Raw genomic sequence first — 25,002 nt, forward strand, 5'->3', positions numbered from 1 at the left:
CAAGTGCCGGTTGGCCGAGTCCTGAAATTTTTGTTTTTCGAGTTTCAGAACCGAAGTCTTCAAGTAAAGCTAATTACCTCAATGGGGAAACGTTTTCTTGCTCCTTACCGATGTCAGTAAATGTTAATAATTGCATTACTTGTGGAAAGCAAATACCTCATAAAGATTTTCATTCGTACACTATTCCTTGCCTAGGCCCTGACCACAGCGTACCTTGCTGTTGGTTTTGTGCTTTATTTAATCAGTGCACTATCCGTCGTCGGCATATTTTTGCCTCTAAATATTTCGGTTCTCGGTATAATTATCCAGAAATGTCGGATAGCCATCCGACTACCGAGATTTTGAAAAAATGCAAAGATAAAGACAGAGACAGGCCACCAAGGTCCAAAACTGCCGATGACACTTCTCCTAAGCCAGTCGCCATTTCACTGGTACTCAGTGAGGCACTTTCGCAGCCCCTGATACCCGCTACTTCTGATTGCAGGCACTGGCTTCTGAGGGTGTATTCAGGCCTATGTACTTGCATATTAAACTGACGCCTCCTTCTTCATTTATGCCTAAATCTCAAACCATGCCTAAAAAACCGACACCCAGGCCGCATGCTCAGGCCTCTATGCCTAAAAAATGAATGATAAGAATATCTAAAGATCTTATAACTCTAATCAGTGGAAGACAACCTCCCCCTTCTAAGAGACCTAGGACTGAAGTTGTTTATGAATCTTCTGACCAGGATTCTTATTTTTCTGATTCTTCTGATGATCTGGATTTGCCCTTATCTACTTATGAGGATTCTAATGCAGAGGACTCTATTCCCTCTGCCTCCCCTCCAGAGGAGTTTTCTTATGGTGAAACCTTACATACTATAAGGGAGCATTTCCACTGGGAAAGCCAGGATTTTTCTGATTCTGAAAAGAGGCTTAGGGATTTCTTACTCATGCCTCAGCATAGGCCTTTAGCTATTCCTCCTGTACTAGACATTGTTGATGATGCTTTTTCAGAATCTAGTTTGGCCCCTGATGCTTTGCCTCCTACTCTCAGAAAACCTGACCAATATTAACAGTGTTCCTGATTCACACAAGTTCCTTTTTAAAAATCCAATTGCGGATCCAGAGAATATTTCACAGGGGCCCAAAGGCATTAAGGCTTCTACTGCTAAAAATCCTACCCCTTCTGATAGAGACTCCAGGGCGCTGGATAGATGGGATAAGAAGGTTTACATTTCTGCAATCTTGGCCATTAGGGCTTTAAACTGCCAGTTTTGTATGTTAAAGTATCAGCAACATGTAACTGGATGGCTTAAACGGAAAATTATGTTGATTCCTGACTGTGCGGAAAATAAAGAATTACAGGATGTAATGCATTCTGCTGAACAGGTTGGAAAACATACTTTTCAATATGGATTTGATTCATTACAGGCCTCTTGCAGGGCTGCTGTTACTGGGTCTGTGCTCAGAAGGCATGCTTGGCTTAAGGAGCAATCTTTGTTTGATCATGTTAAAGCTAAATTGTTAGATGCTCCCTTAAATCAGGAATGCCTGTTTGGAAACAAGTCTGAGGAAGTTCCTAAAAATATGGAAGATAAAGCTAAATATATGCAAACTGTTAAAGATTTCTTACAAGTTCAGCCTCCTAGATTTAGTAGGCACTGGCCCTCTAAGAATTGGTCCTTTCCAGCCCCTTCCAGGTCTTCTCAAGCCAAACCCAGACACAGCAGAAACCCCAGGTTTCAGTCCCAGGGGACACACAAGACTAAGCAGTGGGGGGTTTCTGCACTCAAATCAGGGAGTGGTAAGACTACCCCCTATGGAAAACTGTCTCAATGGCTTGCTTTTAAAACTTCCAAGCACTTCCCAACTGAATGCTCCTTTAGGCGGAAAGATTGGTCTGCAGGCCAAAAACTGGGAATTCATTACCCAGGACAAATGTGTTTTAAGTATAGTGTCCCAAGGATACAGATTTCACTTCCCACCTTACCAACACCAAGAGGGTGGCCAGATCTACTGCCAAATCAGTGGGCAGAGGCCCAAAATCACGTACTCTCTCTCTCTCTCTTAAGCATGGGGGCTATTCAGTTGGTACCAGAATAGGAAAAGAGACAAGGTTTCTATTTGAGACTTTTTCTAGTACCCAAAAAAGGCAATACATGGTGTCCTATCCTGGACCTTTCTACTCTAAATACCTTTCTGGTGATTCCAAAATTCAAGATGCTGACTCTTCACCAGCTGCTTCCTATGCTAGGCAAAGATGCATGGTTGGCAACACTAGACTTAAAAGAAGCATACCTACACTTCAAAGCAGGCGACATGCACTATCAGTTCTCTGCACTGCCCTTTGGCTTATCTACTGTGCCCAGGGTATTCACAAAGTGCCTAGCTCCAGTCATTGCATTCTGCAGGCAAAGAAATATTCAAATATATCCATACCTGAACGATTGTCTAATTCAGGCAGAAAGCCAGGACATACTTTTGAATCATCTTGACTTTGTTCAAAGGGTACTGGCTTGTTCTGGGGTTCACCATAAACAAAAAGAAATCACGCCTGGTACCCTGTCAACAAATTATATTCCTGGGAGCAAGCTTGAATACAACTTCCCAGATGGCTTTCCTCATGCCAGAGAAATGGACTCATTTGACAACCTACTTTAAACAAGTTGCCACAAAAACCCAGTTATCTGCAAGGCAAATACTGCAGGCCTTGGGGTTCATGGCCTCCTGCATTCTTCTAATTCCATATGCAAGGCTGCATATGAGGAAACTGCAATGGTATCTCAAAAGCCTATGGTGTCAACATTCGCAGGATCTAGAAGCTATGATTCCTATCATACCTTGTCTACACCTAGAGTTCCTTTGATGGGCAGATGCCTGCCACCAAAACAGGGGACTACCATTCACACTACCCCCTGCCACCCAAACCTTAATAACAGACACATCAGACTATGCATGGGGGGCTCACCTGACAGGGAAGTGCATTCAGGGCAAATGGAACCCAAGTCAAATTCACCTACACATGAATCAAAAGGAAATGTTAGCTGTACAGAATGCTCTGACAGCTTTCAAGGACCACATTCTTCCAGGACAACTAATGGTAAAGACAGACAACACCACGGTCATGTGGTACATAAACAAGCAGGGGGTACACACTCTTACCCCCTCTGCAGGCTAGCCATGGCATTGTGGAACACAGCCTTGAGCTACCAAGTGAATCTACAAGCTCAATTCCCGCCAGGAAAACTAAATACACTGGCAGATGGACTAAGCAGAAACCTCATGGACCCACATGAGTGGAAACTGGAACCAAGGATTTTCAACATGTTGACAAGCAAATGGGGGAGCCCAGATATAGACCTGTTTGCCCCCCCCCCCAGAACCATCAGTTGGGCAAATTTTGCACAAGGATTCCCTGCAAACTAGTTTAGAAAGTGGATGCTTTAGCCTTCAGCTGGAAAAAACTATCAGTTTATACCGTTCCTCCTCTGCCTCTGCTCTCCAAGGTACTACTAAAGATCAAACAGGACAAGCCAAGGATGATTTTAATTGCACCAGACTGGCCACGCCAACACTGGTACCCCCTCCTGTGCAGTGTGTGATGCTTGGCCCCATGGCACCTGCCTCAGACCCCTTCCCTGTTGTCTCAGCAGGAGAACCAGGTTCTGCACCCTCAGCTGCAAACCCTGAACCTAGCAGCCTGGCTAATTACCTAATCTCTCCTTTACTACCCCTCAGTAAATCAGTGATGGATATCATTTTAGAGGCTAGGAGGCCTAGTAATAGAAAATCTTATGCTGCAAAATGGAAAAGATTTTGTACCTGGAACCAGTCTCAAGGGATGAGTGCAGCAGTGTCCAGTTTACCTCAGATTCTACAATATTTGACTGAGATTCTTCATAAGGGCTTGACCTTTTCCTCCATCAAAATTCATGCCTCAGCTGTTTCAGCTCATTATAGCACAGAGCCTCCCCTCTTCTCTCACCCACTGCTCAAGCAGTTCCTCAGAGGGACCAAAAATTTAAGGCCACTGAGGAGATCTCCAACTCCAGCCTGGGACCTTAACTTTGTCTTGGAGAAACTCACTCTTCCTCCTTTCGAGCCAGCTGCTACTGCAGATTTAAAATTCCTTTCCTGGAAAACAGCTTTCCTTTTAGCAATCACTTCTGCAAGAAGGGTATCTGAGTTACAGGCCCTTATGGCAGTGGAGCCTCTTTCATGCAGACAGGGTGTCCTCAGAACCAATCCCTCCTTCATGCCCAAGGTGGTATTCAGTGTGGCTCTTAATCAGTCCATTCATTTGCCTACCTTCTTTCCTAACCCACAGAACAAAGGGGAACCGATACTGTACTCCTTAGATGTGCACAGACAACTTAAATTCTACTTGGACAGGACTAATCCTCAAAGGAAATCTGAACAATTGCTGGAAGCATTTGCTGCAGGGACAGAGGGGAAAGCTATTTCAAAGCAAACCATTTAAAAATGGATAGGTCACTGCATTCATTTCTGCTATAAGCACTATGGAAAACTATCCCACAGGGCATCAGACCCCATTCAACCAGGGCTGCATCTACCTCTACAGCCTTTCTCAGGGCGTCCCTACACGGGACATCCTAGAAGCCGCTACCTGGAGTTCTGTATATACTTTCACCAAGCATCATCATTTGCCAATTTTCTCTAAATCCAGAGCTGGTTTTGCCACTGCAGTCTTGCAGGGCCTTTTCGCTGGTCCTAATTCCATTTAAATTCCTCCTCCCAACCTTAGCTTTGGGAATCTACTCAAATATAATGACTGCAACAGTGAAACATGAAGAACATAGTACAGTTGTGTACACTTACCATAAATGTAGATGTTTGAGTGTATTCACTGTTGCAGTCCTGGTTACCCTCCCTCCAGCTCCCTTTCTTCTTTTGGCTATAGCTCTACTCTCACTTACTATGCTCAAAAAGCTTTTTGGTGTATTTGCTTTTTTGTTGGAGGTATATCCTTGTATTATAGATTTAATTGCTTCCCATTAGGGGGGCACCTGATCTGGGGCATGAAAAACTGATGTAATTGCATCAGCTGCATGTTTTATACCCCTGACAACCTGATGTCATGGAAGAAGGGACAGCAACCGACGCAGGACCGAAGAGTTTGTTAATCAGGCTGACTGAGGGCTACTGCAAGCAGATAACCCAAATGTAATGACTGCAACAGTGAATACACTCAAACATCTACATTTATGGTAAGTGTACACAACTGTACTTTCTCTGCACTTCCCTTTGGCTTATCTACTGCGCCCAGGGTATTCACAAAGTGTCTAGCTCCAGCCATTGCATTTTGCAGGCAGAGAAATATTCATATATACCCATACCTGGATGATTTTCTGATTCAGGCAGAAAGCCAGGACATGCTATTAAAACATCTGGCATTTGTAAAGAAACTTCTAGCCTCGCTGGTGTACACCATAAATGAAAAGAAATCTCATCTATTACCCTGCCAACAGATTATATTCCTGGGAGCAAGCTTGAACACAACTTCCCAGATGGCCTACCTCACGCCACAGAAACAAGTTTATTTGACAGCCTAATTCAAACTACTGGCCAAAAAGACCCAGCTGTCTGCAAGGAAAATCCTGCAAGCCCTGGGGTTCATGGCCTCTTGCATTCTACTAATTCCATATGCAAGACTGCATATGAGGAAACTACAATGGTATCTAAAAAGCCTATGGTGTCAACATTCTCAGGATCTGGAATTAATGATTCCTATCATTCCCTTGCATAAAGACAGAGTTCCTTTGGTAGGCAGAGGCCTGCCACCTCAGCAAGGGGCTCCCTTTCAGTCTACCCCCTGCTGCCCAAACCCTGACTACAGACACATCAGACTATGCTTGGGGTGCTCACTTGGCAGGGCGGTACATTCAGGGCAAATGGAACCAGAGTCAGATGCACCTGCATATCAACCAAAAAGAAATGTTAGCTGTACAGAATTCCCTGATAGCCTTCAAGGACCACATCCTTCCAGGACAATTATTGGTAAAGACAGACAACACCACAGTTATGTGGTACATAAACAAGCAGGGGGGAACCCACTCGTACCCTCTATGCAGACTAGCCATGGCTCTGTGGAACACAGCCTTGAGCTACCAATTGCGCCTACAACCTCAATTCCTGCCAGGCAAGCTAAATGCACTGGCAGATGACCTAAGCAGAAAGCTCATGGACCCACACAAATGGAAATTGGAACCAAAAATATTCAGCCTCTTGCGGAACAAATGGGGGACTCCAGAGATAGACCTTTTTGCCTCCACCCATAGCTATCAATTGGACAAACTCTGCGCAAGGACTCCCCTTGGTAAGTGGATGCCCTGTCCTTTACCTGGGAAAGCCTCTTGGTTTATGCCTTTGCCCCTCTGCCTCTCTTCTCGAAGGTTCTGCTAAAGATCAAACAGGACAAACCAAGGACAAGTCTTCTTGCACCAGACTGGTCTCGCAAGCACTGGCACCCACTCTTGCACAGAAAGATACTGCTGGATCCATGGCACCTACCTCAGACACCTTCCCTGCTGTCCCAGCAGGCCGGCCAGATTCTGCACCCTCAGCTTCAAACCCTGAACCTTGCAGCCTGGCTAATTCCTTGAGTTCTCCAATAGCATCACTCAGTAAGCAGGTGCTAGAGGTAATTCTCGAAGCAAGGAGACCTAGTACTAGAAAATCATATGCTGCAAAGTGGAAAGGATATTGTTCCTGGAGCCAGACCCAGTATATGGGCATGCACTATGGTGCCCAATTTACCTCATATTCTTCGGTACTTAACAGAAATGTTCCACAAATGCCTATCCTTCTCGTCAATTAAAATTCATGCCTCTGCAATTTCAGCACATTATAATACTGAACCTCCCCTCTTCTCTCACCCCCTGTTAAAGCATTTCCTCCGAGGGCCTAAACATTTAAGACCACCCCCCCAGGCGAGCCCCTACTCCAGCCTGGGACCATAACTTTGTATTGGAAAAGCTCACTCTCCCTCCATTTGAACCAGCTGCAACTGCAGAGTTGAAACTCCTTTCTTGGAAAACAGCCTTCTTTCTAGCCATCACTTCGGCAAGAAGAGTGTCTGAATTACAGGCCCTCATGGCAGTGGGAGCCCTTCATTATTTTCCATGCAGACAGGGTTTTCCTTAGGACCAATCCTTCCTTTATGCCCAAGGTGGTGTCTAGTGTGGCCCTAAATCAGTCCATTCATTTGCCTACCTTTTTCCCTAATCCACAAAACAAAAGAGAACGAATTCTGCACTCTTTGGATGTACACAGACAACTTAGATTTTATTTGAACAGGACTAAGCCTCTCAGAAAATCTGAACAGCTGCTAGTTGGCTTTGCTGCAGGAGCAGAGGGGAAGGACATTTCAAAGCAAACCATTTCTAAATGGATAGCCCATTGCATTCATTTCTGCTATAAGCACCATGGAAAACCTACCCCACAGGGGATAAGATCACATTCCACCAGGGCTACATCTACCTCTACAGTCTTTCTCAGAGGGTTCCCTTCCAGGGACATCCTAGAAGCTGCTACCTGGAGCTCTGTTCATACCTTCACCAAGCATTACCACATGCCTATTTTTTCTAAATTCAGAGCTGGTTTTGCCACTGCAGTATTGCAGGGCTTAATAGCTGGTCCTAATGCTCTCTAACTTTCTCCTCCATTCCTTAGCTTTGAGAATCTACCCAAGTGTAATGACTGCAACAGTGAAACATGAAGAACATAGTGCAGTTGTGTACACTTACCATAAATGTAGATGTTCGAGTGTATTCACTGTTGCAGTCCTGGTTACCCTCCCTCCAGCCCCCTGACCTCTCTTGGCTCTACCTTTCCTTCTTGTTTGGTGTATTTGAGCTTTCTGGTGTAATTGCTTTTTGTTGGAGGGATACCATAACATATAATTGCTTCCCATTGTGGGGGCACTTGACATCTGGGGCAAGAAAAACTGATGTAATAGCATCAGCTGCATGTTTTATGCCCCTGGCAACCTGACGTCATTGAAGAAGTGACAGCATCCAATGCAGGAATCCAAGACTCTGGTATTCAGGCTGGCTGAGGGCTACCTGCAGGCAGATAACCGAAATGTAATGACTGCAACAGTGAATACACTCGAACGTCTACATTTATGGTGAGTGTACACAACTGTACTTTCTATTTTTACCTCAGAAGGACTTTATTTTGCTTAAGCCTCATCTTCTATAGAAACACCTACATTTGAGGTCCTTCAGAACCCAACTGACTTATGTGTCCAGCAAACCTCACCCAAATCTCCCTTCTTCCTTTATCCCTCATGGTTTCTCCAGTTTCAGTAATGGCCACGGGCTCTTCATACCCTGGTAGGGGTGGGCAAAGCCAAGATGCCTAATTGGTAGGACAAGTTTTTCAGAGCTCTTCCAAATCAGATATTTAGACAGGAAAATACTTAAGTTTATGGTGCTGATGTTTACAAAAATCTAAGTATAATAACCTCCTTTAAGTCAATTTTGGTGGATTGTTCTTGAAAAATTCCTGTCAGATTTACTGGATAGTTTTTCATCACAGAAAATGTGCATATCCAAACAATCTCGTGCTGATTCTATCTTGAGGAAATATATGCAGTTGATGACATCCACCCTGCAAGAACTATCCTTAAAATGGATGGGTTTCAACTAAACATAGAAAATCTTAAAGAAAGTTAATTTAACCAAACAGAAGTTTTTAAGGAACTACTACAGCAGCACCAGACCAAAATTTGTGACATTGAAACAGCATTATCCAACATTGATGGCGGGCTCAGGGAAGAACTTCAAACAGACTTTCTTTGAAAGCAAAACACCTGGTTACAAAATAAGCTGGATGATTTGGAGAATAGGGAGAGGAGGTGTAATATTAGAATTTTTGGACTCCCTGAGAAATCTGAAGGAGATGACATGGTCTCCTTCCTAAACAAAGGGATTCCTGAAATTATGCATCTTCGGGAACAATTTTTCTTATGGCATAGAAAGGGTCCATAGAGCCATTGGGAAACCAGCTTCCACATCAGGATCATCACCACCCAGAACCATTGTGGTAAATTTTTCTCATACATTGACAAAGATCTTGTCCTTAAAACAGTCTGGCGAAAAGCACCCTTAAACTTTAAACAGTCCCAAATCAGATTTGACAATGATTGTTCTGGCCATGAGAAAGAAATGCTGGCCCCTTGTCAAACTTTTCAAACAAAACAACATTAAAGCTCAAATTATTTATCCAGCTCAGATTAAAATACATTTATCTAGTGGTGTAAGAACCTTTAGTAACCTGGAAGAAGTTTCCTCCTTCATAAAAAATAATGACATTATTCCTATTCTTGAGGATATGGACTAGTCATCACCCACTCTCAAAAGAACTTGAGACAAGAACAGCTGGACAGAGATGAAAAAGAAGAAGCAGAAAACTGACACCACTTCTGTCAACACTACAAAATCTCTCAAAGCATCTACTTCCAAATAATGCATGCTTTTCTTATGCTATGTTCTCTTTATCTTATTAAACGTTTACACATCACAGAGTTAATATGATTAACAGCTTACTCTCTGTTAAAAAGAGGGAGAAAAGGGGAAATATTTAAATCCTGAACTTCATGACTTATCAACAATTCATCAAGTGTTACAGGTAACTGTTTTTTTTGTATTGCTTTAAAATCTTGTCAGTACTGAGTCATGTTCACACATTTTTGCTGAATGCTATTAATTTAGACCCTAAACAACTATGTTACCTATATGCATGCCAAAAGAGGGGTTGCGATTTTTTGGAAAAAAGGTGCTGTTCCCCCACAAATTCTCTATAAATATGAAGACCCAGAAGGACTTCTAACCATACGTATTTTAAAATTTGGTAACTGAACCTGGACCATAGCCAACATTTATTGGATTCCTGGCTTAGGAGTAAAAACTGCTAAGAAACATCTTGATCATATTACTATTTTTTGTAAAGGTAACCTTATTATAGGATGGGATTTCGACTGTGTATTAGATAGCACTGACACCACTAATAAATGTCTTTTAAGATTCTCTACTATAGCCAAATGGTTAAAAAAAATGGACTGAGACTCTTAATTTATTTGATACATTTGCAGTTAAGGATCCTACCTCTTCGAAATTTTCTCACTTAGATTATAGATTCAAAACACAGACTAAAACTGATAGAATCTTAGTCTCTACTGATCTAAGGTTGAATATGTTGAATATTTCCTCCTTTACAATCTTCCCATGTCCCATCTCAGATCATGACGCACACTCCCTTGAATTTCAAATTAATTATAAAAGACTTATCCCTATAACTAGAATTCCACCCTATGCTACCAAATTTCATGACCTCAAACCTTGGTTCTTGTCTGAGATGCAATGTTTCCTAGAGACAGACCTCAGCCCAGAATCTAAAAAAATTACGGTATGGGATGCATTAAAGGCCTATCTATATGGTAAAATAATAACATGGTTCAGAAACAAACATAAGAAATGGGATCTAGAATTACAAAACATTCAATCTCAACTCTCAAATATTACATTTACATCATCCTAACTTACCCCTGATGTGGCATTAATAAAGCTGAAAAACTTAATAAACAATATTCAGATATTCTGTCCCATAAAACTAATCTAGCACTAGAAGGACTTAAAATAAATTCTTATGCATTATCCCCTAAGTATATGCATAATTTATTGATGAGGGTAAATTACACTCCAAAAAAATATATTATAATCAAACTTTTACATGAAGGTTCTAATAAATATGTATCTGACTTAGGTGATATCTTAGATGCCTTTAAATTTCACTACATTAAACATTTTGGTTCTAATCACTCAGTTAGGGACCATATTAAATTAGACATTCCTTCACTCTGTCAACTAAGATTCCCTGAGAACCTAAATACAATTCTTGAAGCACAAATCTCAGTAGAGGAGATTAAGCAAAAATTTAAACCCAACAAAGCCCCTAGGATGGACGGTATAATGCCCATATCTGTACGGTCCTTACTTCATAAAACATTACTGGAAGTACAGTCAAATGGCATTATATCACCTTCGTGGAGATATTCTTTAATCTCACCATATTAAAAGCTAATAAGGAACCTCATTTTTATAGTTCATATAGGTCTGCCTCATTATTAAATAATGATTATAAAATCTTTGTCTATTTTTGTAGATAGACTGAAGTTTCCGTTAATGCAAATAATAATTGATGATCAGTCAGGTTTTATACATAAAAGACACACACACATGATAATAAAAGGATTTTAGCACTTATTGAATACTTAAACAAGGAAAATGAAGAAGCATTACTGATTAGTTTGGGCATAAAGTCTTCGATTCTGTCAGCTGGGAATATTTGTTTGAAGTGCTGCACTATTTCAATTTACCATCCTCTTTTATCTCAAAAATTAAAAATATATATCAAAACAATGTAGCTTATAAACTAGGTTCCTTTTCCTCTGAATCTATCTAAATAACCAAAGGTACCAAGCAGCAATGTCCCTTATCCCCTATTTTATTTGCATTAGCCATTGAAATCTTTGCTGCCATTATTCGTGATAATCCAAAAATCTTATGTGTAGCTATTTACAAACAATATAATTCCAAGATAATGTTTTTTGCAGACAATGTCTTACATTAATTAACTCGGCCATTTTTACTAGAATTAGATCCTGTGTATAACTATTTCCAGAAGATCTCAGGCCTACACTTTAATAAATCAAAATCCATACACGTGCTTTTAAACAAAAAAGGAAATTTACTATCAGTTAATCATTATATTATTGGCAAGTTCTCAGATTCTCTAAACTACTTAGGAATAACTTTATGTAATTCTGTAGGAAATACAATGGATTGTAATCCTACAAATATTATAAACTTAATAAACCAGCATATATATAATTGGAATAACATTTTCATAACCTTTAAGGACAGATTTCAATTAGTTAAACTGCCTCTTCTAACAAAAATACTCTGTATGGTTCTAGTTCTTAATATTTCCTATAATAATAAATATATCAAGGACATAAAACAACTTATTAGTGAAATTCCTTTGGTTTCCCAAAAGAAACAGAATTGCTTTTAGCTATCATATTAGGCTTTGGGAGCAAGGAGACATTAAGTTCCCCTGATATTGAAACGTACATAAATGCATCCATATTTAAAGTCATTCTAAACTGGATAGACCCTATTTACCACTATAACTGGAAATTACTACATTTCACCTTACTCATTGATGAAAACTCCTCCTTAGCTAAACTCCCACTAAATAATCATTCTTACAAGTTCTAGATCTTCTTATGTCACATTATGCAAAATAACATTGCTAAACTCACCAAACTTAAACTCATTAAATCACCTTATTAATTTTTTTAGGAAGTTTGTTAACTCCAATGCAGATGTTAAGACATGGTTTCAAATATTAACCCCGTTTAAAATCACAAGAAACTTTCCAGATAAAATATATCTTAATATTCTAGATTATTGAGAAACTAAGAATTTCATATGCTTGTGTCAGTGCATAAATGATGTCAAAATTTTAGACTCTGATATCCTTATCAAAAAGTATGGTTTGCCTTCTCAGAACTGGCTAATCTTACAAAACTTCTTAACTTACTCCCATGATCTATATAAAATGCTTAGCAACTCATCTTGTCAGTAAAGATCAATGATGATAACTTTCATAAGTGAAAATTTGTATAATAAATCTACCACAGACAATATTATCTCAAAATTTAACACATTACTTGTTTATAAGTCTTCCATAGACCAGAAATATTGGAATTTTAGAGTCAAGGGGCATTTTTTTTTTTATTTCTCCCAAGATGAAAAACAAAAAAAAAATGTTATCCATTAAACATACCTCATCATCTTAATGCTGGAGCATTTTCACTCAGAAATACCTTCATAGAGCTTTTCTGACACCAAATAAAATAGTTAAATTTAATAACTGTTCTACAGCTTCTTGTTGGAGATGCACAGAAATCAGTCTTATGACCCAAGTGAAAAAGTCTTTGAAACAGTATTGGTGATTTTCTCAAAGCATTATTCACTGATTCCTTTTCATTAACCAAAGCATTATTTTTTAATGTAAATGAAGGATATTTTCTGAACAAGAATAACTCATATATATTATGATCAATACTGTCTTTCACCAGAAAATGTATTACCAGAAAATGTAAAACTAACAGTTCTCCAACATTTGAAAATGTCCTATCTTCAGTGAAAGGAAACTAAGACCAACGAACTCAGAATCTATCCAAAGACTATAGTTAACAATCCTTGGATAAAAGTTTTATCACTTATTGAGACTCTGTAAATGGTTCACAACTCTTTCTGAACTGACATTTGTGTAATGGAACTTGTTTAATTTACTTGTAATCTGCAATTTTATTTCAGACCTTTGCACATATTGTGAATATTTTTTTCTTTCGTAAGCTAATATTGTATTCTAGAATGGGTGAACATTGTGAATTTGCCGTTTTGTTTATGAAAAATTCAATAAAGTATTTGAATAAAAAAATATCCCAGACAGGGTCTCTTATCCAAATTATATAGAGTTGTGAGGAGAGGAACAAAAAGTTGCAGTGACAACTATTGGAACTATTTTACCCAAATGAATAATAGACCTCTGAGTAAAGAAGATAAAAAATTAATTCTGATATCTTCTAAACATACAACTTCATCTCTTAGATGCAATCTCTTTACTTGGAAATTTTTGCATAGATCTATCTTCAGTACATAAAACTGTGTTAATGTTCAAGCAGAAACAATTTTGTAGGAGATGTAAACAAGGACTTAAAGTGATTGGCTACACATGTTTTTAATCAACTGTCTTAACACCTTATTGGAATAACATTAATCTCTTTTTACAAGTGTTTTTTGGATATAAATTTGTTTTATCTAAATCACTAATCCTTTTTAACACTCATATTCCTATATGTGTTAAAAAATTAAAAAAAAAAAATATTGCATTTTGTGGTCTATACTATCTATAGCGAGAAGTTATAACTCAGAATTGGAAGAACAAATCTACTCCCTCCTTCTAAGAATTTATATATATTGCCAGTGAAGTCTGTCACCTGGAAATCATTACATTCAAGTCAGGAACAACCAGGAGATCTGCTTGACAAGCAAAAAAAACTTAATTTTAGATTTAATGTAATGTATAATAACTTGAATGACTTGATGGTTAATGGACACTCCTGTAAATAGTTGTTTTTTTTCTTTTGTGTGAGGTTTAGTTGAAATATTTTCATTTATTATGTTCACAAATCTCTGACTGTAAATATTGTTGTAATTATTTTACAAATTGAAAATCTAATAAAAACTTAAGAAAGAATCCCGTCTTTCTTAGGGTTTGTATTTTGCTAAAGAAAAATTGACTGTTCTGAAGCATCCATGTAGCTTTCGTTAAAATATTCACAGGACTGCAAGCCTGATGTGGTAATCTTCCATAATTGAGTTTTATGAGGGTAGTGGTTAATTGAGAAAAATTACATAATTTATGCCTAAGGTAGCCACTGAAACAAATGTCAATCAGTATGAAAAAATCTTCTTGTATTCTTTCTTTACTTTTTTAACAGAGGTATTTTCTGCACTGTACATATGTACACAGAAAGCTCAGATTTTATGCAGACAGGACCAGTTGCTAGGGAAAGATTCACAAATATATGTGCCATCTTCTCTTTAGAAATTGGCCTCTAAACTGTCTAAAATTACTTTGTCCAGAAGGTTGACTAACTTAATTAGTTTATTTTATCAAACACACAGTAAACTCTTCCCTTCTTTAACAGCTTTTGCTCAGGTAGGGCAGTAGCTATCAATCATACATTTTTTCCAAAATGCATCTTTAGGTGTATTGCACAACAGCTACATGGGCTTCAATAAATACTTTCAGAAGACACTGCAAGTTGGGTGTCATCACTAGATCTTAGTCTTTCTTGGCACTACAATTGTAAGATATATAGTAATATAAATTTGATCACCCAAAAGATAAACATTAGACACTGTCTCACTTTTGACAAGGATGGACCTCATTGTACCGTATGCAAAAATTAAGTAATTACAGCAATGGATCTAAAAGATCCATCTTCATCAAAATATCATCTATCCATCTCCCTTCCATCTTACTTACATGATATAAAGGTAATTATTGCTTTGATTTTGATGCATACTGTATTGCCTTAGTGCAAAATAGCTGAGATCAACAGAAGAATCTTTTCATGCAGAACTTTACAATTAAAAGGAAATCTTCATCTGACAAAATAACTAATGCTTGATGGCATTAGTCTTGCTGTTGATGAAGATTGTTCATTGAGATCTAACATTATGGTAAGTAAATGTATTGTGTGTTCATTCTTTTGGATGAATGTGTTTTCATGGTATAATGATAAAAACTGAGACAGTCTCAAGCAAAGCTATTATTTGTAACTGTAACCAAAGAATATGAGTTGTGTCTGTGACATGCTGACCAATTCTGTCATCTAAGCTTTTCTATGCGGGGGCAAACCACTCACATAATCCATACAAGGATTGTACCTCCCTTTACCCCTAAACTAATGCAGTCCATTACAAGGTTGCACACTCTGGGGGTTAAGTTAAAAAAGACATGGTGGTCAGCCACTCTGCCAAACAGGTTTATCTACATTACACTGAGAAGTAATACATGGACATAAGTAAAACATTCTAACTGACTAGCTAGTGTATTGAATTTTTTTTTTCATTTGTTCCATTGTCATTTGCCTTGAAGTTGCTGTTTACATTTTACAGTTACATTTTATGAAATTAATCTTGTAGACTGAAAAATATGCAGTTGTCTGACTAAGCACTTTCTTTTCTTACTAGAACCTGGACCAATTAAAGAACTCACTGTCAAAAATATTACAACAACTTATTTGTACCTGACTTGGATGGCAGCTGATGGAGAATACAGCTACTTCATGGTTAATGTCAGTGGAGATAAGCTGAAAAATATGACGGTGAAGGACGTGTTTGCCAACATAACAGATTTGACTCCAGGGGGAAACTACAGCATCAGTGTTTCACCTGTTTCGTCTAATGATAAAATCATAGGGGAGAGTACAGTAATTTATAACTCAACTAGTAAGTAATTTACATTATCATTGCTGTAGTCACAGTTGTCCAAACGCTTAGAAGAAGACCAGTGATAATCAGTAATACATAATCCCTTTAAAGTATTCACAATAAGTGTTTTGTCTTTACCTGTGTGTTATGTTTTTGGACTTAGTGACACAAATTGCATGTCACCAAGATTGTAGTAGCAAGGTAGATTTGTAGACATGGACAATGAGTCCATGGTGCATTCACTGGAGTATTACATAGATGAATATGGAATTTTGCAAGAATATGAACAATCATCATTTTTCAAGGACAGATTTAGCAGAACAGCATCTGCTTTACTGAATGAGCAGCTCTCCACCCCTTTCTACAATTATCTGGTTTAAAACATTGTAAATTCATACTTAAAAAATGCTTAAAAAATTCTTTAATCCAGACAGCTTCCTAACCGAATTGCAAGCATGTGACTGGTCAGCACTAACCCATCTAGAACTTGATGAAGCTGTTACCTACTTTAATACTAACTTTCTTCAAATCCTCGACTGCTATGCACCTTATCGCTCTACTAGAAAAAGAACCAAATCTGCTCCCTGGCTCACAAAACAAACTAGGCAAAAGATACTCTTCAGAAATAAAATCTGGGCTAAATGGAGAGCTACCAAACGTCCAACAAACCACCTCAACTTTAAACAGCTAAGAAATGCCATCAAGAAGGATATTCTTAGAGACAAAAAATACTTCTACCTTCACTTCCAACAAACCAGCCAACAAACTCCACAAAAATTTTGGTCTGGGATAAACAAACTTCTTCAGCTAGGTCACACTACTACTCCCGACCCAACCGGTTTCAACCATAACAACTCCAACCAGATCCCTGATGCCTTTAATAACTACTTTACAGAAGTCATTCAAACCCTGGCCAATTCTTTACCACCCTTCACGGCTTCCCAACCAAATACCTGCAATACTTCATTGCCTACCTTTCACATACAACCTGTATCTACATCTCTCATCTGTAAGCTACTTCAAAAATTGAAACCTTGTACCCCTTCTGCTGACCGTCTCCCATCTGAATACCTACAAATAGCTGCAAAAGCCATAGACTATCCACCATAGACTATCCCATATCTATCCTTATTAACAGAACTATCTCAGAAGGCAAAATCCCTGCTCTATGGAAGATATCCCACATCATCCCTTTACATAAAGGTGGACCTTCTACTGAGCTTTCTAACTTTTGCCCTATTGCTTTACTCTCCCCATTAGCTAAGATAATGGAAAAATGTATTCACAAGCAACTACTTAACCACTTACTACTAAATAACCTACTAGCGAACTGCCAACATGGCTTTAGGCCATTCCATAGCACATCGACTGCCCTCTTATCCTTTACCGACTCTATATATAAAAAACACAACAATAACTCTTTTTCCTCTGCACTATTTATTGACCTGTCAAAAGCCTTTGATATGGTTAACCATAACTTACTTCTAGACAAACTAAAGGCCCATTCTCTTGATCCTCAAGCTACACAATGGTTTAGGTCTTATCTGGAAAATAGACAGCAAGCAATACTTTGGCATAACAATCTGTCTTCACTACTTCCAGTAAATATTGGAGTACCCCAGGGCTCTATCTTAGGTTCCCTACTCTTTTCCTTATTTATTAACAATTTACACATGAACATACCTCAAGCCACCTGCATTCAATATGCTGACGACTCCACCTTAATCTGTACAGCCAAGAATATAGCCTCTCTCCACTCCCTCACCCAAACTGTTTTTCAGAATGTTGAAAACTGGTTTATGCAACACTGACTTCTCCTAAATCCCCCCAAAAAAACTACTGCTTTTTACTCCAACTCATAAATCACCTAATCCTTTCTTCTCTATAACCTCTAACAATGGTTCCAACATTATCCCAGACACTACAACCCGCCTACTAGGTGTAACAATTGATAATTGTCTCAGCTATGATGAACACATAAACTCCACTATAAACTCTGTTAACAAAAAACTTGGCACCCTCTGTAGAATCAAACCCTTCCTTACCACTTCTGCAAGGAAAACTATTGCCCAAACCCACCTCATTTCCACCCTTTTCTATGTCTCTGTTATATAGACTTACCTATCCAAAAACAACCTCTCTAAACTCTCCACCTGTTATAATATCATAGCTAGATTTATCACAAGCTCCCCCTTTAAAACTCACCACTGCCTTAATCTCAAATAACTTGGATGGCTAGAATTGCAAAACTATATACTCTGTCAACAATTACTTATTACTCAAAAGATCCTATACCACCCTAACAACACCCCTATCTTCACTAATCTAATTACACCATATACAAATCTAGCTACACTACGCTCTGCTAATAAGCTTCTAGTTTCCTCGAATAAAGCTAACAACAAAGCCGGGGATTCACTTTTCTCAAACACTTCAGGAAAAAACTGGAATCTGCTTCCTTCAGAATTATCTACATTTGCTTCTACTTCTCTTTTTAAAAAACATCTTAAAGAACATCTGAAAACTCATTGGCTTTGTCCATGCACTAACCCAGACTGATATCTTTTTCACTTTTTACTCTTACCCCTATCCCTACTCCTGTAACCTATGCCTCCAAATCTAGTTACTACTCTTTCTTGAAATATGAGGATAACATATATGTGCTTTTCCCTTAACTGAGACTTGCTCATACCTTCTAGTGTGTTTTGTATAATTGTTTAGCATAATTTTTACTAAAATTGTTATAGTTTATAAATGTATTATTATAACTGTTCTTTAGACCAATGCTACCTCTGTATTGTGATTCTTCATGTTTCTATGCATTGTTAACTTTTCACTGTTCATGCTTGGAGCTTTTCGCCCAGGCCTCTACTGAAAATGGACATATATCCAGCTAGACTAGCCCGGTCAACAAATGTAAAATAAAATAAAATTTGTTTGATAAATAAAATAAATAAATATGGCTAACAGATATTTTAAAATTATTACTTTTGAATTGCTATTTGGATTCCCTCGACACATACAGTTTTAAAACATCATTGTTTGCACTGTGGCAAGCCCCCCAACATGCCCTTACCCTTTACTAATATATGTATGTATGTATATATCGATATACATATACTGAGTCTGAGACTGTACAATATTGGTGAAGGGACATATTCTTCGACCACGAGAATCATGCAGTCTCACATACGTGTCCAACCATATGTGCTTATTTAGTCAACTGTGGTCAATTAAACAAATGCCACACAAGGACTCTTTATACCAAATGCAGGTCATCTATACATAGTCTATATTTGATAATGCATTTTGGTTGATTAAACAGATGTCACTCAAGCACTCTTTATGCCAAATGTAGGCCACCCATACATATCTATATTTGTGTATACATTTATTGACAAGAGTGGCACACTATTCCATGTGGACCATTTTCAGGCTCAGCACCAGGATTGCAACCAGATTAAAGAAAGGAGTATTAGGTAATATAATAAGTCAGTTACATAGTAGGTTACATTAAGAAAACAGTAATGCATTCAAAGATACCAAAACAGTTGTAGGATTAATCAGAGGAGGGTTGGCAAAAGGTTGCTAATCTCCTTATAGTAGGGGTACATAGACTAGTAAAGGCATTTATACTTTATAATGAATACTACATAATACATACATACATAGAAATGTTTCAAGCACGGGTATTAAAGCCATTCTAGCTTGCCAATATGCCAAAACACTTGTTCCCATAATAAATGTCCAGGCTGTTCTTAAAAATATCTAAACTAGTACTTGCTTTAATGTAATTAGGTAGTCTGTTCAGAGAACCAATTAGTACACTTCTTATTCCTACAGGATAGTCTACATAGGTTATCTGATGATTCCATAGTACTTTTTGATAATCCCAAACATTCCCAGAGGTACTGGTCCCCTTAATGCCCTATATGCCTGAATAAGATCTCATCTTAAATATCTGAAAGAGACACTGTACAAGTTTAGATATTTCAGTCTTTCATAATAACTTAGATTTTCACATCCATGGATGGCCTTAGTATATTTCCGCTGTACTCTTCCCAATTTATTCATGCTTATTTTCCTATAGGGTTTCCATGTTGATATTCTATACTCAATTTGGGTCTAATGTAACTAACAAACAATGACTTTATTATGTTTGATTTCCTAGACTTTATAAATCTTTTTATACAACCTATAGTTCTATAACTATCATTAGCCAATTGGTTGATATGATTAGAAAAACTCATAGCTGAATATACCCATATACCCAGGTCCTTAAATGAGTCTACAGTTTCAATCACTGTGTGCTGTATTAAATATTCACCTTTCAGTTTATGTCTCCCAAGTCTCATATGCTTAGTTTTTGATGTATTTATCAACATATTATTCTCCTGTGCCCAAATGGTCAATTTTGTCAAATTATTTTGCAGACATGCCTTATCTGTAACATTTGTAATCAGTTTACCTAATTTCAGGTCATCAGCATATAGACTGTAGAACACCTCAGATGAAAAAGTAAGGTCTGAAAGATACAATCTAAACAAGTAAGGGCCTTGTACAGAGCCGTGTGGCACACCTTGACTGTAACCAATGATTTCACCTGTCCAATTGGTGTGTGATACTTGCCATGTCCTATTTGTAAGCCATGCAGCTATCCATCTTATCAACAGTACATCAATATCTAGTTGTACTAATTTATTGATCAGTGTTTTGTGCATGACCCTATGAAATGCTGAGGTTAAATCTATATAAATCACATCACCGCACAATTTTTCATTCATAGCTGTTATTATATTGTTATAGAACATCATGTTACAGGTGGTAATAGATCTATTTTCAACATATGCATGCTGATATATGGTTTCAAGTCCCAACCTATCCAGTTCTGACAATAACTTATCCAGTATTACCTTCTCCATTATTTTTCCACAACATGAATGTAGACTTAAGGGTCTATATGATTCTGGGTTTGTCCTACTCCCCTTTCCCTTAAAGATAGGTTTAATAAGTGCATGCCTCCAATCTTGAGGAATTTCCCCATATTTATATGGCTTAGTGAATAACAGATGTAATGGTAGTGTAAGTTCTTGCTTAAGTGTTCTCAGGTCATTGTTACTTATTCCGTCTCCTCCCTGCACTTTGTTTGGATCCAGTTTGCACAGTTCTTTTTCAATATAATCTAATTTGATTCCAGTATCTGGGGTTACCTGGATGTCACTTGGACAACTTACCACTCCTTTTGTGGAGCCAAACTGTTTTGCATAAGATTTTGTAAATATATCTATAATCTGTTGTGTCTGAGAATAAATTTTAGAATCTGCGCACAGTTTATCAATTTGTGTATCTTTACTACTTCCACATCTTATGTATCTATAAAAGGTTTCCTATTATGCCCAATATCTTTATATAAATTTTCTTCAAATTTTTCTTGATTTTGTCTAGCACTATGTTTAATCTGTTTGTCCAGCTCGTTAATTTCAGTTTTCAAAGTTGTAGTTCAACCTCTCTTCCATTTCTTATATTTTTTGCCTCTCACCTTAATCAGGTAGCCTGTTCTTATGGAAATATACCCCCCTGATGTTGCGTGCCTAGATCCTGATGTTAAACATTTTTTTGACCTTTTGCACTCAATTTCTCTTTCAAAACTTTCCACATTCCATCTGCAGTTTTTCCACTGAACACCTCACTCCAGTTAGTTTTATATAGTAACTGTTTTGCTTCCTATAATCTGTAATTAACTTTCTGTGCATTGGCTTAGATTTCAGTTTGGCAGAATTATCTAGCAACAAATTAACCTTTATAATCCCATGATCACTGCACATCGATGGTGGTAAAACTTGACTTGAAGTTACAGTAATTTCTTTGGGAACACAAACAATATCTAGTATATTCCATCCCCTAGTAGTTTTTTTTTTACAATCTGAAGCATTTGTTGTTCCTGGATATACTCTGTGAATAATTTCTTTACTAACATTGTTGAATCAATATTATTCCAGTCTGTTTCTGGTAAATTTAAGTCCCCAGCTAATATTATTCTACCCTCCTGTGTTTCATGTAAGAAATGTATGAATTCCTCTAGGTCATCTGCACTTGACTTTGGTGGTCTGTACACTCCAATAATTGTTATATGCTCCAGGGTTGTCTTTATTGTTACAGTTACACAGTCTATAGTACTGGTCTTATCATTGAACATGTAATAATCACAGGTCTCATAGCTATCTTTAATCCCTATCATAACACCTCCACCTGATTTTTTGTTAGAATGTTTGTTACAGTAAAAACAATTATACCCTGACAGAACTAGTTTCCAGTCATTGTTCTTTAACTATGTTTCACAAACTATAACAACATCAATCTTGTGGGAACGTAGCAAATTTTCTAATAAAAAAATGTTATTATTAATGCTCCTAGCATTAACAACCATCAGAGATGCATCAAATGTTGCTATGTGTAAACTGTTACATTTTTGACCTGGCAAAAATCCTGGCTAGTGTTTGTCAAATATTGAAAAATATCTGGTGCAAAAATTCTCTTCCCTGATCTAGACAAATGCACACCATCCTGTCTGAGCATGTGTGCCCAAAAGAAGGCTTGGATGCTCTACACATTTCCATTTTTTAAAACAGGACATTTTTTCCATGTAGGTGTTTATCCAAAAAATCGTTTTATTCACAGTGACCTGACTATCCTTTCTATAGGTGATTTGTGAAAAATATGTCCTAACACCAGTACAAGCTATACTATCTAGGAGGGCTCTCAGTTCCTGACTAACAGTCAGAGAATCTTTGTTGGTGACATCATTTGTACCAACATGAATAAAAACAGATCCATACTTCCTTACATTAAAGCATTCCAAGGCTTGTTTCACATCTTCTATTTTTGCTCCTGGCAAGCATAACACTATTCAATGTTCATTATCATCTCTGCAAATATAAGTATCAGTTCCTCTAATAACTGAATCTCCAATTACAAGAATATCTTTGCTGACCATCTCTGAAGAATCTTCAGCTTCTAATACAGTCATTTCTACTCTTATCAATTGTTGTGAAGGATAGATCTTCATCACTATTAGTGTTATTAATTCCACTGCTTTCATTGCATATTAAATTCTCATCCAGTGGCATTGTAAAGCCACAGCTTGAGCCATGTAGTCAACATTTGTCTTTCTCTTATTTTTTCTTACAATGATTTTCTTCAGTCCTTCCACGTTCAGTTTTGATTTCTTCCTTTTCACCTGCCCCTTGCCTCTTTTTTCTACCTTTTCCATTGCAAAGGCGATGCCTTTTTCTGTAGACTGAGGGTTTTTTGATAGACAGATATCTTCATTCCCTGTCACCAGTGTGTTACATAACAAAGCAGAATCCTTTTTACTACGTATTCTCTTTCCTTTACAGTCATTAGTTTCTTTCTCTTCCTTGATGTTCTTCATCTCACATTGCTGCAGTCCTTACATAACCTGTTCTGGATGTAGTTCAAGATGTGTTTTCAGAGGCTCTTCCTTTAATCCCCCTCTGCCTCCTCTCAGCCGCCCAGTAGGACCGGTACAGGGTTACAGGGTGCCTGGAATATTCTATAAGAGTCCTAGGGCAGAAGAGGCAGACCCAGAAAGGGTTAGGCAGAAGGTGTCAGGCCAGGGCCCTCTGTGTAAAAAAATCCACTTATATAAAGAGGCTTGAGGAAAGAGGAGAGAGGAAAAAGGGAAATACCCTTACTTTTACTATGAAGCTTAGGGGAGCCAGTTTCATATGTTGCCCAATTAAAATCTAAGGGTGGATGCTAGCAGAGGGCAGCATTGAATGTAAAGAATTACAAGATTTACATGTCTCTGAACACAGGGGGTAAAGCATCTTTACAGTGTGGCTGATGCTTTGCAGCCTCTTTCTAGGTGGGCTGCCACTGGTTCAGTTCTCGCAGGTGTGTACTGGGCTTTAGGATCTCAATATCAGAAACATGTTAAGACCAGATTTTTTGGATGCTTTACAGTCTGAAGTGTTGTTTTTGGTCCACCTGTGAGTCAGTCTTAAAAGAAAATGGAACACAAGGCTAGACTGTGCAAGACTGTTAAAATTTTTTTGGTTGTTAAGTTCCCTTTTAGTAGAAGAAGGCCTTACTAAGGGGTGGACGTATCCTCTTCCTCTGATTCTCAGTCTAGGGGTAGATCTAGGCGTGCAGAGCCCAGAGCTCAGAGTACCTTCAGGCCCATGGACATCACCTGCACAATCAGAATCCAGGGTGAGGGGCCAGTCCCTGTGTTTTGGCTATGGCCTTTATTGTGTTAGTCTTCTGACATCTGGGGAGAAAAGACTGAGGATAAGGATGCCGGTCATGCTTTTTGTACCTGGACGCTGACTGTCTGGGTTCTGGGTGCCTGATTGACCGACGCCTAATACTTACGTTTGTATTCGAACGAGGGACTTATTTGTTGAGAACTTCTTCCTTTCTTTCTTTTTTTTTTTGTTTCCTTCTAAACAAACCAGATCCTCAGATTGCTGAGTACTTGCATCCACAATTCCATAGTTCTCAGGGGCCTCATCATGTTTCATAGGAGTTGAATGTTCTTTGCAGAAAATAGATCCATCATTTCCTAAATCTGTTCTATTTGTTCTGTGCCTAACATTATTTAGTTCATCAGTCCAGTCATTAATATATGATACAACAGTTCTCCAAGCCATGCCAATTGCGCATGTGCAATTATCATCATTAAGTTGAGATTTGCTTCTATCAATGGTAAGCAAATCATCCAACTTTTGACACGAGGAAAAAGATCACCAGTGTTATCAGCTGTTACCTTTAAATATGCATAGCATTTATTACACTGTACAAGATACTTGTGCATTAGCAAATCGTTAATTGCATACTCATTTAAGGAATCCATATTCAGCTTTAATTGAATAAAATATTGCAAAGGAAAAAAT

At 38.0% G+C, this 25,002-nt stretch overlaps 1 protein-coding gene across 3 annotated transcripts in view; it reads left to right on the top strand.

Annotated features, from left to right (window-relative positions):
• PTPRJ (protein tyrosine phosphatase receptor type J) overlaps positions 1-25,002 on the top strand; it is a 656,092-nt gene that overhangs the window by 155,412 nt on the left and 475,678 nt on the right. For all 3 annotated transcript variants that reach the window (XM_044082858.1, XM_044082859.1, XM_044082860.1), the window contains exon 4: positions 15,845-16,102. In XM_044082858.1, the coding sequence (XP_043938793.1) occupies positions 15,845-16,102 (258 nt within the window). The remainder of the gene's footprint in view (positions 1-15,844; positions 16,103-25,002) is intronic.

This window comes from Protopterus annectens, chromosome 9.part0 (genome assembly GCF_019279795.1).
Source record: "Protopterus annectens isolate FY-2018-M chromosome 9.part0, PAN1.0, whole genome shotgun sequence".
NCBI classification, from domain to species: domain Eukaryota; kingdom Metazoa; phylum Chordata; order Ceratodontiformes; family Protopteridae; genus Protopterus; species Protopterus annectens.